The 14,823-nt window shown below is 36.9% G+C and overlaps 1 protein-coding gene across 2 annotated transcripts; it reads right to left on the bottom strand.

Moving 5' to 3' along the window:
* On the bottom strand, positions 551 to 14,823 carry LOC109713068 (myeloid leukemia factor 1-like). 2 transcript variants are annotated; one of them, XM_020237023.1, is made up of 8 exons: positions 14,739 to 14,823; positions 14,434 to 14,642; positions 13,815 to 14,288; positions 13,147 to 13,310; positions 12,624 to 12,704; positions 12,394 to 12,469; positions 12,212 to 12,289; positions 551 to 1,100 (listed from the first exon to the last, which is right to left on the bottom strand). In XM_020237023.1, exons 3-8 carry the CDS (start codon positions 14,269 to 14,271, stop codon positions 979 to 981), a joined length of 978 nt encoding a protein of 325 aa, XP_020092612.1. In that variant the 5' UTR covers positions 14,272 to 14,288; positions 14,434 to 14,642; positions 14,739 to 14,823; the 3' UTR covers positions 551 to 978. The 2 variants fall into 2 exon arrangements, with proteins under 2 accessions (XP_020092612.1, XP_020092613.1); XM_020237024.1 differs by lacking the exon at positions 14,739 to 14,823 and having other exon boundaries at positions 14,434 to 14,663.

Raw genomic sequence — 14,823 nt, 5'->3', positions numbered from 1 at the left:
AAAGAAATCTTCACTGATTCCACCACTTTAGTAACACTTCCTACAAGAATCCAACTTGAATTGAATAATAATAATTTAAATAATTTCAATTAAAAATATGGAGAATTATCAAAATATATTGTAAATGGAGAAACTAAACGGGCCTTTACATTAATCCAAACACTCCAAAAATGATTCCACTTGAGGATTCATGCTCCCGTAGCTCAACCCCCAGTAACGACAAAGACAACTAACACAAAAGTAAAATCAAAGCAGCTACCAAAAATTTCATTATAAAAGATCTCACCAAATTGTTGCGTGTAATCTGCAACTTGCTTAGATATAGTAAGTCGTTCGGCCCCAGCAAATTGTTCATCCCTCCAGTATTTGTTAGTTTGAAAACTAAAGAAAGAACAGTCCGGAAAACCCCTCGAATATCATTTGCTGTCTGGTAACCTAAATATCTCGCGAAACTGAAATTCACCCTACTTTTTATTGCCAAATTTGGCTGAAGCAACGGTTCAGACCACATCAAAAAGATAACTCACCAGACAGGTCCAACTCAAACATCTGAAAATTGTGAATTGCGAGGCATCCAAGCACTTTGCTCGAAATACAAAAATGACTACCCGGCTGTTAATACTGAAAAAAACGAAGTCTTCAACAAAACAAAGCTAACAATCTTTTCAAGAAACAAGTGATCAGCTATATGACGAATTATCAGGAGTGATTATTATCAATAGCACACATCATACTCATACTAGAGTCATAGCCGTCCGGAAACAGTTCTGCCACAAGGGCCACCGGGCTTCAACTTCTTGAGTATATTTAGAAGGATGCGACAGTAAAGAAAGCTCCGAAGTTTAAAACCCTTTGAGCTACGCGAAGTGACTACACAAGATCCCAAAAGGACAACTATGTACTTCTGTAAAGTGGCGTGATCGGAAAGAATGACACATCACAAAGGTGTCATTAGTAAGTTGAGCCTATCTTTATTCATCAGGCTCGTCGCTTGAAAGAATCAGCTGGAGGCCGTGACTTCATGTGAGCCGAGTCATGGGCTCGCTCAGTTCCTGGAAGTGCCCATCCCCTGCTGCTGCTGTTGCTGCTGCTTGCATCTCCTACAATGATTCCATAAGAAATTTTATAGAAAATCATAAAGGCAACATGCAATTAATGAATAAGGTAATAATTTCTGAACCATTAAAAGAGTCCATGAGAGAACAGTGAATGCAGAGTTCTCGCAATAGTATCATGTCAAGACATGTATATATATTTCATGACATAACTTATGCTCTTCGAAACTTAAAGAGTATGACATCAGACAGCAAGTCAAGCATCAATATTTTGGCACTTGGACAACAAAATACTAGGTTCCACTACGTGAGTATGCGCAACAATAATTACCAAAGAAAACCACAAAATGGAAGGAATATCTTGCCACTCGGATGCCTGCAAACACTGAGTACGTCTCACTAGCAAAGCAACTCACTTGAGTAATTAATTAACAGTAGATGCAAGGAGTATAGGCCAGGAGCGCCAGTCGTCGTTAATTGAATTCAACAGACGGGAAATATTTTATGAATAGCGCGAATGTTCATCTCTTATGAAGGTATTATCATAAATGTTCAAACCAAAATCAGCGAAGTTATTTCGAGGGCATTATAATCCCCCTGCCAAAGAAAAATAAGAGGAAGTCTCGCGTACAGTCCCAACCTCAAAAGCATTTTTGCCCCGAGCAGGTGCTCACAAAATTTGAACCTATAACAACATGGCTCAGGCTTCTAACTTTTACAGAGCAGGAAGAAGTGACTCCAAACAAACAGAGTTTTCAAACACAACAGTAGTCCAATCTTATTAAGTCTCTCAACTTTCTCTAATGACGTGATATAAAAGTGTAAGGATTAGAGGGGATCAAACATAACTTGAGAATAATTAAACACTATTAACTTGGATGGGTGGATAGACACCTTTACCTGGTCGATAGACACTCAAAAGTAGTCCAATGGAACATTCAGTGGCAGAAATTCACTTTCAATGGTGAAACAATCACCGTTCTACATAAATTCAGTAGTGAGCACTAAAGAAAATCGAGAGGTTGGCTGTAGGAAACTAGAAAAGAGGGCCCTTCGGATTCAAGTCGACCTCTCAGGGAATGTTTATAAATCATTACTTGATTAAAGAGTTTCAAAACTATCAGTTAAAGCCCCTTAAAAATGAGCACTAAGAAAAAGTGTCATAGGAGTGCAAATGCAGAAAAGAGTATGGCTGGTTATAGGACTGTCAGTGCAGCGGGACTTCTTTTCATGTCAAGAGGGATTTTAAACAGTAGGAACCTACAGGAGGCATTTCAATAGGGGAAATATTACCTTCCTGTTCTGTTTTCTATCAAAAGTCAAAACTGACGGGATCATCTTTGTTGTTACCAAAATAAACCCAAATGGCCAACATTGGTCGATTAGCAACAATCGGGGGACACAAGAAATTGATTGAAGAATTTCATCAAAACCGAGTCAATTGGGCTCGATTTCATTCCTAATTCTTCAAGTTGAGAGTCAGTCTGAATACAATTAGACCCACCTGAAGAAATTAGAGTTATCAAACTTAAAAATAAATAATCAAACCTAAATAAGCCTCCGCATTTTAGTAACTTGCAATAAGAATTAAATATACGTACAAAATTAGACTGTATTTTTCTTCGATCTAATCAACATTGCACCATCTTTAACTGCAGCATGTAGAATTTTGCCTCATCATGACTAATGACTTGGTCGTTAAAATCACCAAACAACCACAGATCGAGAAACCAGAGCAAAGCGCCCCAAGAGAAAGGAACTCTAAATCAAATGGCAGTTAAGAGATGAATGAACTCAATAGAATCAAGAGTTTTCCTTTCATACATATAATACACAAATTAAGAACAAACTAGAGAGGCTCCAAAACAACATAGATCAAGGACCACAACTCAGTTTATAGCAGCAAAGGATGTTTTGACAGAGACTTCTGGACAAAGGAGTCCTGATAATTAGTACCATATGGCAGCAGAAAGGCAAGCTAATTTCTCGAGAAAACATCCAAGGCAGGGAAAACCAGATGGAAGAGTCCCACAAGCCAGGAATTCTAATTAGAATGGCAGTTATAAGATAAATTTATTCAATATATTCCAGAATTTCCCTTTTTTTCCAGAGAGAGAAAGAGAAAGGTAGCAAAGCTACCTGCTTGGATCATTTTTTTGGAAGGAACTCGGTTAGAAATGTGAAGCAACTAGGCTTCAAACTTGGGATCTCAAATACCAACCATCAAGCCTTTAGCCAACTGTGTTAGGTACTGTCAGTATAATTTGCCTTTCTCACAAACAGTAAGCAATTAAGAACAAACGATATAGGCTTCCAAGCAACATAGATCACGAGGACCACCAATCTCAGCTATTAGCAGTAAAGGATTTGACAAAGATTTCTGGAGGGAATCCGGTCGATGAACCCCCACATGCAGCAGAAAGATGAGCAGATCATTTGAGATAATTTTTAAAACAAGGAAAACCTATAAACCTCCAATACAATAGCATATATACTGGTTTTGGATGGTTTATAAGAAGGCAAGAACTCATCAATGACTAGAATGCAGTCCAGCTATTATCCTCTAAGAGGACCGAAGCATCCATCCTATCAAATCGTTTTTGCTAATTCGGGCTCCAAATTTGTTGAACTAGAGTATTTGAAATATTTAGGAACAGAAGTTTTGATTCTTAGAAATCATAAAAGTCCATCAAAGAGTCGTACCATGGACGGCTGAAAACAATTAACCTTGTGAAAATATAGGTTACACTTTCTCAATTGAACATTAGAGTTTCCAAATGGCTTCTAGATAGTTATTAAAAAAAAATAATAAAAAAATCTATCAAAACTTCAAGCAATTTGGCATTTTCTACACCATTAAACGAGCAACTAGCTCATATAGGCTGTCGAAAACTATCGATTTTGGGAGCCCTTGCAATCATAGACGCGTGCAATCATAGACAGCTTCAATTAAACAAAGTGCAAGAAAACCTGAGACTTCCGCAAGATTGCAATCAAGGTATACACGCTATACTGTACAACACCTGAAACTAATTTGTTCGTCTTCTTTCCAGATTTTTCTTTCCTTCTCTTTTATGGGTGAGGAGGGTGGTTTAGTGGGGTAAAGCAGACCATCAACTCCCACAGCTAACGAAAACCACGGTAAAATTTACAAATCCAGCATACAATGTTGGCCAGATCAAAATCCAATAGCCACCTAAGTAAATGTGCCCAGTAATAACGGAACATAAATCATATCGTGAATAGCAGGGCTCCGTAGAATTGATAAAAAGCTAGAAAATAAAATAGATCAAAATAACCAGCATTTAAGTGTGACAATTACAGCTAAAATTTTATAGAATGGTAAGTACAATAGTAAAAATTAGCATCAAGTCACTTCATTTGTTTGACTTAGTTCTTGTTACCATACCTATAACCTATTGTAGAATGCAGTTTTCCTTATAGCAATTTAGTCCAACTACTTTACAACTCCAAAAACATGTATCGCCAATATAGATTGCTAGCCATCAAAGATAGTTGGATAATATATTTCACTTCTCGTTTGAAATTTGAAGCCATTTTCAAGCACGCAAGTAGAATGTAAGCATTTGTACTTATTATTAGGGTGGGTGTAACATATATTAGTCTCTAGTCATTACATGACTAGCACATGATTATATGCATCTTGTATATATATATATATATGTATATGTATCTGTATGTATATGTATATGTATGTATATGTATATGTATATGTATATGTATATGTATGTATATGTATATGTATATGTATGTATATGTATATGTATATATATGTATATGTATATGTATATGTATATATATGTATATGTATATATATATATGTATATGTATATAGAGCAGGACTGCTGTGCTCTCAGGAGCACGGAGGCCTCCGTGCTCCTGAGCCGTTTTCGATGATGGAATTTCTGAATCGACAATCGGCTCCGTTAAACTTAATCTAGCGTATTTGAAGTTTTTAGAAAATAATTTTTGCGATTTTTCAATATCATTTACCTAACAATCGAAAGGATTCAAAATCAATAATTTTTAACGGTTGAAAATAAAAATCCTATAAATAGTGGTGATATATCACTAAAATTTTCGATCAGAAATATTGATCTTGCTGTAGATAGTATAAAGAATTTTGTATCAAAATTTCATCTAATTTGAATACTTCTACACCGTTAAACTTGAAAACGGCAGATATCAACCATTAAAAATTATTGATTTTGAATCCTTTCGATCACAAGGTAAATGATATCAAAAAATTGCAAAAATTATTTTCTAGAAACTTCAAATATGCTAGATCAAGTCTAACGGAGCCGATCGTCGATTCGAAAATTCCATCATCGAAAACGCCTCCGTGGCCCTGAGCAGCCTTGCTCTATGTATATATATGTATATGTATATATATATATATATATATGTATATGTATATATCTGTATATGTGTATATATATATATATATATATATATAGAGAGAGAGAGAGAGAGAGAGTAGGGCTACTATACTCTTATACGTATAAAGCTCTTTGTACTTATAATGTCACGCCCCGCGACCAACCGCCAATTTGGACCGGGTCGCAGCGCCGACGACAAACCGCCGAACGGACCGGGGTTTCCCCTGTACGCGGACAGAGTCTCCCCTGTACGTTCTAGGCGTCGCAATCCAAACAATGCAAGTGGTTCCAACCAGAAACAGATATCAATCAAGATTGCATAAGGAAGGTATCACAACATAACACATAAGTTGTTTTTAATGATGGAGCTTCCGAATTGATAATCCACATCGTTAAATATGATGTTAGAGCATTTGAAACTTATAAAAAATAAATTTCATAATTTTTTAAAATTATAATAAAGTCCATCAAATGGGTATAAAATGAACGGTCGAAATTGAACCACATCCTAAAAATGGATGATCTGATCCTTCAATTTAGGATTGGAGTTATTGATTTTTATCTAAATAGTGAATAGAATTATCTATCAAAAATTCAACCAATTCCAAGTCTTTTACACCGTTAAACTTGCAACTATCCCATACCGGTCACTAAAAGTTATCAATTTTGAGATCTTTTAATCGAAAGGTAAATGACGTCGAAAATAATGAAATTTGATTTCTAAAAGTTTCAAATACTCTAAATTATGTTTAACAGTATGGACCGTTGATTTGGAAGTTCTATCATCGAAAACAACTTATGAATACGAAGTCGATCGTACTCATAAGATTATAGTTACCAGACTCTATATATATTCCAATAGAAATCCTAGACGGTGGGTCTTTTCACTTCCTTTGCATGGTACCATAGCCAAACCCCAAAACTCTAGGAATAAGTGATCTGGCTCTCGCCATAAATTTTTGGATAGCGTCAATAGATCCTTTCTTCCTCCTCCGAATTCCAAGCTGCCCTGCTGCTGTTGTTGTAGCGTTGCTACTCTAATGTCGCTATAGTAGTGCAGCTACAATACTATTGCTACAGTAGTGCATGCAGAACTGCAGCTACAGTACCTTCTGCCCTATGGGTGATTTTTCTCTTCTGCTGGTTCTTTCTCTCTCTTACTAAGGCTTGTTGACTGCTGCTATTCTCCCTACATCCTACAATCCTGTTATTTGGTGAGTCATGGCGGCAAACATCTCTCTCTCTCCATTATCAACAGCAAAACAATCGTACTAGTAAAATTTGCAGACATCACTAATTTGGTTTGGAAACAAGTTCTTTTGAATGCTTTAGAAAGCTTTGGAGTGGCATCCTTTGTAGATGGGACAGTTATAATTCCTCCTCAATTCATTGAGTCTTCTAATAAGAGGTTGGTTGTCAATTTAGAAGACACTATCTGGAACAAAGAAGACACCACCATATTGACTTGGATCAATGCTACACTGTCGCTCAGTATTCTTCAGATGCTGATCTCTACCCATAACCGCTCATGATGAATGAAAATTTATTGAAGCATATTTTTTGGACAAAACTGCATCCACTGCTTTTTCTCTCAAGTTAGAATTGAGAAGCATTAAAAAAAAACAATGATCATGTCTGAGCACATGCGAAAGGTGAAGTCAATTGGTGATGCACTTCAGGCGATTGGGGAAGGAGAATCAGACCATAACCTTGTTATGATTGTTCTAGTTGGGATGCCCGAGGAATATAGAAATTTTGTGAGCACACTAACACAAAGCAAAGCCTACTTTTGAACAACTTCGTCCACTTCTAATGCAAGAAGAGACTAAGGTGCCGCGTAGAGCGAGTCAAGCGATACCACTGACCCCACTTTCTATGGAAACTGGAGCAATTTGTGCCAACCAAGGCCGAGGAATTTGTGGAGGACGCGGAAGTAGATTCCAAGTAGGCCAATGATAGCGGGGAGGTTGCAATCCTTATTCAGACCGTAAACTCTATGGAACATGAACAATTCAACCATCCAATTACCCATAGCCACAACCTTGTTCTCATTCTTACCCTCATCAACCTAACAATCCCCGGTCACAGTCTCAAGCCCGATCAGCATTCAATGTCAAAGTTTCCAATCTCTGCTCTTCAGTGCAGACAAAAATTGAACCATACTTTTGTTTCAAATGATCTTTCTCAGACATTTTCTGCTATGGAGGCACCTAAGCCAGGTGAGGAGGTTTAGTTAAATGATACTGATAATGGAAACTCTAATCATGCCGACCCAGGTACTGTTTCATCCTCTAAAACCATACAGTGGTCATGACAAGATTCTGGTGGGAATGAAAATGCAGTCTCTATCACTCAAACTAGTAACTAGTGAAACAACTTTAAAAACAACATCCAAATCTCTTGATCTTGAGAATTTCTTGTTGTTCCCTAGATTAAGAGGAATTTAATTTCTGCTAGCCTCTTCTTCATGACAACAGTTCTAGTTTTGAATTTGGCTCCTCTGGTCTTTGTTTGAAGGACAAGTTTTGAATTTGACTCCTCTCGTTTTTCTATGGACGACCAAAAAGAGGTGAAAGAGCTCTTCCGGTGCCGTAGTTCAAGGAATCATTGTAACCACTATCTTCCACAGTTGCAAGTGTTGGAAATAACAAAAGTTAGCTTTAGGTGCATCTAGATCTAGTTATGATCTCTCACATAGGAGGGTACGCCAACTTAGTCAAGACGTTTTAGCTAAGTTTATCAGAGGAAACAAAATTTCTATTTATACTAGTCCCAAAATAAATTTATCTCATTGCATCGCTTGTCACATTGGAAAAAATGTGAAGCTTCCCTTCCATGAATTGGAATCCAGTTCGACTTGTCGTTTTTCACTTATTCTGTCAGGCCCTAAGTCCCGCCAATTGGACCCGCTCGGCCACGTGCAACAGACACATCAAACGAGCGAGATTCCCCCACCCGAACGAAGAGGAAACATACGCAAACCTTACAACGCATACATAATATAGGTACAACAGAGCGTCAGAGTAATTACTTCCAAATTAAGCCAGTACAACTGTGAAACTGCATCAAGGTTTATAACTTATTTTCTCCAAAATGTTACATATTTTATGTCCAAACAAAAAGGTACCCTCTAGACCCACTCAAACAGATCTAGCTAACTCGCAGCGCCCTTGCCTGGTGATAGATGTCGTTGAGACGACACCTTCTAATATTATCTAGGCATAAAACGCTAAAAAGAGGTTAGCCCAAGTAGAGCAATGCACAGTATTTAAGGAAAGGATAAAGTCATATAGAACCAACCTAAAATATTGTGCATTTTACAACAGAAGCCTCAACTGTAAAATAATTTTGATTAAGTACTTCCATGACATAAGTCAACACAAGTCAACATTATTCATAACTTCTTTTATGGAATAGTTTGCAACCCAACAAATTATTTTATCACTTTTCTGATGGAAACCATCAAATTCCAATAGAAATTGACAGAATTTTAAACAAAATAAATTTGTTTAGATTGTAAACCAGAATTTCAAGGTCAGCATCCAATTTCTGAAGGGCAAATTGCACCTACAGTTTCTGAGTCCTCCTGAAGTTTCAATTTTATCCATGTTCCATTAAAGTGAGAAGTGAGTAAGGGTCAAGCTAACTTACATTAGCAGCCACATCAACTTAAATTGAGTATAGCAAACACATCAGCTTACATGCTAGCCTTTTTGTGATGGCCAAGCTGAAGTTGATGGCATCAGCTGGAGTTGAGTGATAGTGATGCTTACTGCTGGCCATGTCGATATCACGTCACTCAAAACTGAATATAATAAAAAGGATGCTACGATCATCTCAAACCCTAAGCTACCTAAAATAAGCAGCCCTCTCCCGAGTATATTAGCATTATTTACTTAGTAGATAAGGAGAGAATTATTTAACAAATCTTAGCAGATTAAAGGACAATTTGGTTGCACATAATTGAAACTGCACTGCATTTCAAGCTGCATGCAAACTCAAATCCTATGTTTAGTTTGGTGCAATTGAGTCCGACTGTTCCAGTTGGAACTACACAAGGAGGCTCAAATGATGTAGTTGTAACTACACATAAGTTGGTTGCAGTTCCAACTACAACAGCTGGTAAGAGATTGGATCCCCCACTAATTAAGAATAACAAATAAATATAGGTAAATAAATTCATTAACAATAAATAGATATATACTAGTATAGATTTAAAAATAAATTTATATACTCAATATTTATAAATAGTAATAATGATGCTTGTGCAACGTATGCTTTACATAAAAAATTAAAATTTTAGAAAAAAATAGTTTCATTTCAAATATAAAAACTAGTTTGTTTGTACGTTTTGATAGAGTTTGATTACATACATTATTTTAATAAATTTTAATTAATTATAGCTTTTCAATTTCACAAAAAAAAAAAGTAGAGAAAAGAGTAGTAGATGTTTTAAAAAAAGTTTGGTTTATGTATTAAAGTTAAATAGATTGAAAATTTTAGGGTAAAATGTATGGACACCCCTAAACTTTCCCGCTTTTGCAACAAGACCCTAAACTTTCAATTTTGGAAAAAAACCTCTTGAACTTCACTATATTTTGCAATTTACTGTTCTGTCCGCATAGCGTCAAAGAATTAATGGAGATGGGCACGCGTGGCAATCACGTGATCTGCTTTCTAGACCAAACCTTGGAGAATATAAAACATAAGCATCTTCTTCTTCATGGAAGGATTGGAGATGGCCCCATGGATGATATCAAATTTTTGTTTATCTTTGTATGGAACAAGTAAATATTTGATAAGGAATTCTTTTTTTTCCCCCTGCTATATGCATATGTATGAAAGGTCTATTATTTACAAAGCAAATATTCTTGGGAGGACTAAGAACAATAAATTCCTTATGAAGTTAGAGCAAGTATTTTTCAAGAATATGTTCCATTCATTTTTTATATCAGTTTTGAGCCCCATTTGGAGATGAAAAGGAGGAAAAAGTAGCACATGCAATTACCGCTTATTCCCATCTCCATTAATTTTTTGATGCCAAGCAAGCATAAGGTAGATTGCAAAGTATAGTGAAACTCAAAGGGTTATTTTCCAAAATTGGAAGTTCAAAGGCCTCTTTGCAAAAGCGGGAAAGTTTGGGGGATGTCTATACATTTTATCCAAAACTATAGAGTTGAAAATTTTTTGAAAAATGTAAATATATTATATTAATATCCAGTCACTTATTTATAGATATTAAGTTTAAATGATTAACATATGATTATTTTATTTGTAGCGGAAGTAATCTCACCACTTTATGCAAAAGATGAGAATATTCACAAATATAATTACTATCTTTACACTACTAAACAAAGGACATGTAATTACAGCACTAGCAACTGTATAGAACCAAACAAACTTGGTGTAGTTACAACTGCTGTATTTTTAGGTGTATGATTTTCCAACTATACTATATTTGCAATTGCATCCAACCAAACGGGTCATGAGAGTAGTTTTAATTTATCCTCTCCATATTGGGTTTTCTTATCATATTAGGATTATTATGCTGATCCCAAGCTTATAAGTTATAGATAAGAGGTCTCTCCTCTTTTATATTCCATGGTTATTTAAATTAATAGAGAAAAGTTTCTTCTCAATAGGCTTCTAGCTTAGGCAAAGTTAAATGAGGAGTTCCCTCTTCCTTTAGAGCAGATAGGCTACTGATAGATATGTTAAAATCTATCAAAGGGCTTAGAACAATTATCAGAATTCAAGGTGTCACTTGTCCACTTAAAAAATACAAAGACGACAGTGAAACTTTAAACAACTTACAAGGAAAAAGTTAGCAACTTTTTTCATTTCGTAATGCGGTAATCAGGCAAGGTTTGTACATTTTTTCCACAAGAAAGTTAAAAACATACAAACAAATTAAAACACCGACATATCTTGAAATATAGACTTTTTAGTGCTATAAAGGTTAAGCAACTGGAATATTAGTCAATTTTTTACTTTTTCACAGCAAGTTTTGGCATCAAGCTCTAAGTTAGCTTCACTTTGTGCTCTTCTTGACGTACTCTAGGTAAGTTAGGTAGGACAAATGAGTAAAAACTAAACATGATAAAATTGTTCACTCTCATCCACCCATGCTTGCACTTATTTGTAAGTTAGAAAATAGAAGTGAGAGAAATGTAAAGCCCAATACACCAAACAAAGAGCATACCATAGTCACCTACTCGGCCTAAGGCACTTAGCTAGGTGCAAAGATAAGTGCTCAGCCTTAAAGGTGGTAAGGTGCTGGTGGGGTTTATCTTGATCGAGCGTCCAAGTTAGCGAGACACTCGCATTTGGCAACAATGTTTTGGGCAAAGTTTACACAGCCATAATTTTGACCTTCTGTACATGCTTTGCTCTCGATAATTATAGCTTTAGTTGTTCCATCATTACATTACACTTCTCTTCAATGCTAGGTTCCTTCAATAATTAAATTTCTTTATGACTGGATTCCGGTCAGTATTGTTTCTAATTAGCATGCATCAAGGAATCAACCAGTCATATATTACAACCACTGTTCCTAGATCGGACAATCATTAAGAGAATGAGTTATAAGTTGGATTGATTGATTTGCAAATGGTAGCAATTTTATATGATCCTAATGTGATTGTTGATCCGAAACTTTTGCCCTACAAGAACTCAAAATACGGGTTGTAGATTGACCATGCTACCAGCAAACAGGAAAAATCAACAAAATTTAGTCAATTTGATGAATTAACTTACTAGTAGAACTGGGGTTCCAACCAGGTAAGTGCTGCCTTGCTTTTCCCTTCCAAGCTTCCTCAAACCCAGCAAGCTCATCTAAAGAAGAAAAATATATGAATACATAAAATAGAAAAACCAAAGGGAGACATACAAACATCTTTTAGGTATACAAACATCATTCAGCTTTTAAGAGTTCAAACCTTCATTCAGGTTGTGCAATGTCTGCATAGTGTCAACTCTTCCATCAGAGTTCAGTTTCCTTGTCACTGAATGCCCCTGCAAAGCGAACAACATCTGATAAATTTAGTGAAATCCTACCTCACCACTGAATTGATGGATAAAATATATTTCACTCAGTGTACAAAGGAACTATGCAGCAACACAAACAAGAAATATGACAGAAAAGGAGAGCTTAGTAGCACTGGATGACCTTGTCACGAATTCCTCGAGATATTCTATGGGTGGCCCTGCCAGTTGTGGTATCTGCCTCCTTACTTTCTTCGACAGTAACCTAATAAAACAAAAAATATATATATACATGTGAGCGACACCATTAAATCATGACACATCCTTAACTCATCTCAACTCAACCTTAGCCCACTTTGCAAAGACTATTGTAGTGTGACCAGGCACTGGTACTAACTTCTCCATTATGAATATTTCTGATCCCATGTGCACGAAATCATGTTGTATGTGAACGCTCTGGAGGAAAAAATGAACAGGTTGCTTTTTCTACTACATAAGAATTCGTGCAGTGCCGCAATACAAAGTTTATGTATCAATGTGTGATCCTATTGGACAAAGGTCCAAAACATCCGTATAAGAATGGCCTCAATACCTAGTAGAGCAACAATTCTATGCAACATTCCTAACTAGGCCTATGTAGGGTCATCACCAATCTGTCATGTTGCAACAGATCAGGAAAGCAATAAACGACCACCAAAGTTACTTACTCCATCACCACCAGTTCTTCTTGTCGTGGATGAAGTATAATAAGAAGCATTACGACCACCATAAGTCACAGTTGAGCTCTGGAAAGTATAAGCATGAGCTTTTGATCGCGAGGTACTAGCTCTCTGAAACCCGTTCTTATACTCCATAAGTCGGCTCCTTTTCTCTGCAGATAAAACAAGCAAAGAGGGAGTTCAGCATTTATCCTATAGCCGTTTATCGTCAAATATCAACCTCTGCACATAGGTAATAATTGTAACAGCACTGCAACAGAACTAAAAGCTCACTAAGAAATATACAGGTGTAGACCACAAACTAAGTTCCATCTATTTGCAAGTTTACACACTGCGTTCGATAAGGTTAAGGTGCCCCTCTAACATATTTCCAAATCCAATTTGGTCCATCTACTCAAACCGGCACAAAGAAAACCTACTAGCTTTATAGTATTACCGCAGAGCATTTCCGCTGATCAAATATGGATTCAAGTAAACCAACCAGTCGACCATTACAAGATAAGTTACAAAGAAAAGATCAACAGAAACACCGACTAATAAAATGTCAACCATAGTTAGTAGTCCATTCAAACCAATAAGCGAACCAAATAATAACTACTGGGAAGAAGTCAGATGCTTCTTTCTGCGGCGAATTAAAATCAGCAAAAATTATCCACCTTCCGTTTCTTCAACAGGGTGCTGGACATCAGGCTCCTCACTCGACCGCGAATGCTTTCGGGGGTTATCTTTCTTGTCCTTGTGAATCTTCTCTTCCTCATCTTCTTCTTCATCATCAGAGTTCAGCTCCTTGATGACCGGACCCCTGGGTTTACTTGGAGGCGGAGCTTGCTCAATGAATCCGGTATTGCCCGTGTCTCCGAGGATGCCCGGCCTCGGGTCAAACATGCTCGGGCCCATCAGGTACCCAAAGGGCCGAGTAAAGAAGGGGTCATCAAAAGGATTCCTCCCACCAAAGAAGCTAGATACGAGGCTACCAGTACCAGGTCTCCCAAAACCCCCAAATCCAGCAAATGGATCCCCAAACCCAAATAAATCATCCCTCCCGCCACCAAACCCAGTAAAAGGATCCCCAAATCCGAAGAAATCATTCCTCCCCCCTCCTCTCCTCTCCATATCTCCCGTGCAGATCTCTGCGGAGATACAAGAACGCAGCTAAGAAGCGATTTTATTATGCTATTTATGTTTTCTGGAAGAAAACCTAATCTTAATTCAGAAGCCAAAGAGAATCCAAAGGTAGATCGGCAACAATTAAAACAAAATCAAACAAATTCTTACGTCTTCCAAAGGTCAATAGTAAATATGAACCCCAGTACGAAGCAAATTGTTGATTATGATGCACGCTACCCGCCTAAGCCCCGTTAAAAGTTCGACACCTCAAATTTCATTTATAAATAAATTGATTGATAAATCATCGTACACAAGAGAAAACTATAAAATCGGCGATAACTAGATCGAATTGACCCGAAACAGCACGCGCAGCCGACCTGGAGGGCAAAAAAAAAAAAAAAAAGAGGCGGTTATAGATTTTTTTTTCTCTCTGTTTCCCCTGGGAAAGAAGAATTGGCGAAGTGCGCGAATACTCTAGAAAAAGCGGCACGCGTCTTGTGCAGCAGCGCTGTGGTCCAGCAACCTTAGGGCCTATTTGCCTAACTTTGAAAAACTGAC

The sequence above is a fragment of the Ananas comosus genome, linkage group 7 (genome assembly GCF_001540865.1).
Source record: "Ananas comosus cultivar F153 linkage group 7, ASM154086v1, whole genome shotgun sequence".
NCBI classification, from domain to species: domain Eukaryota; kingdom Viridiplantae; phylum Streptophyta; class Magnoliopsida; order Poales; family Bromeliaceae; genus Ananas; species Ananas comosus.
The sequence above is the reverse complement of the archived record's forward strand: the minus strand, read 5'-3'. Positions and strand labels throughout refer to the sequence as shown.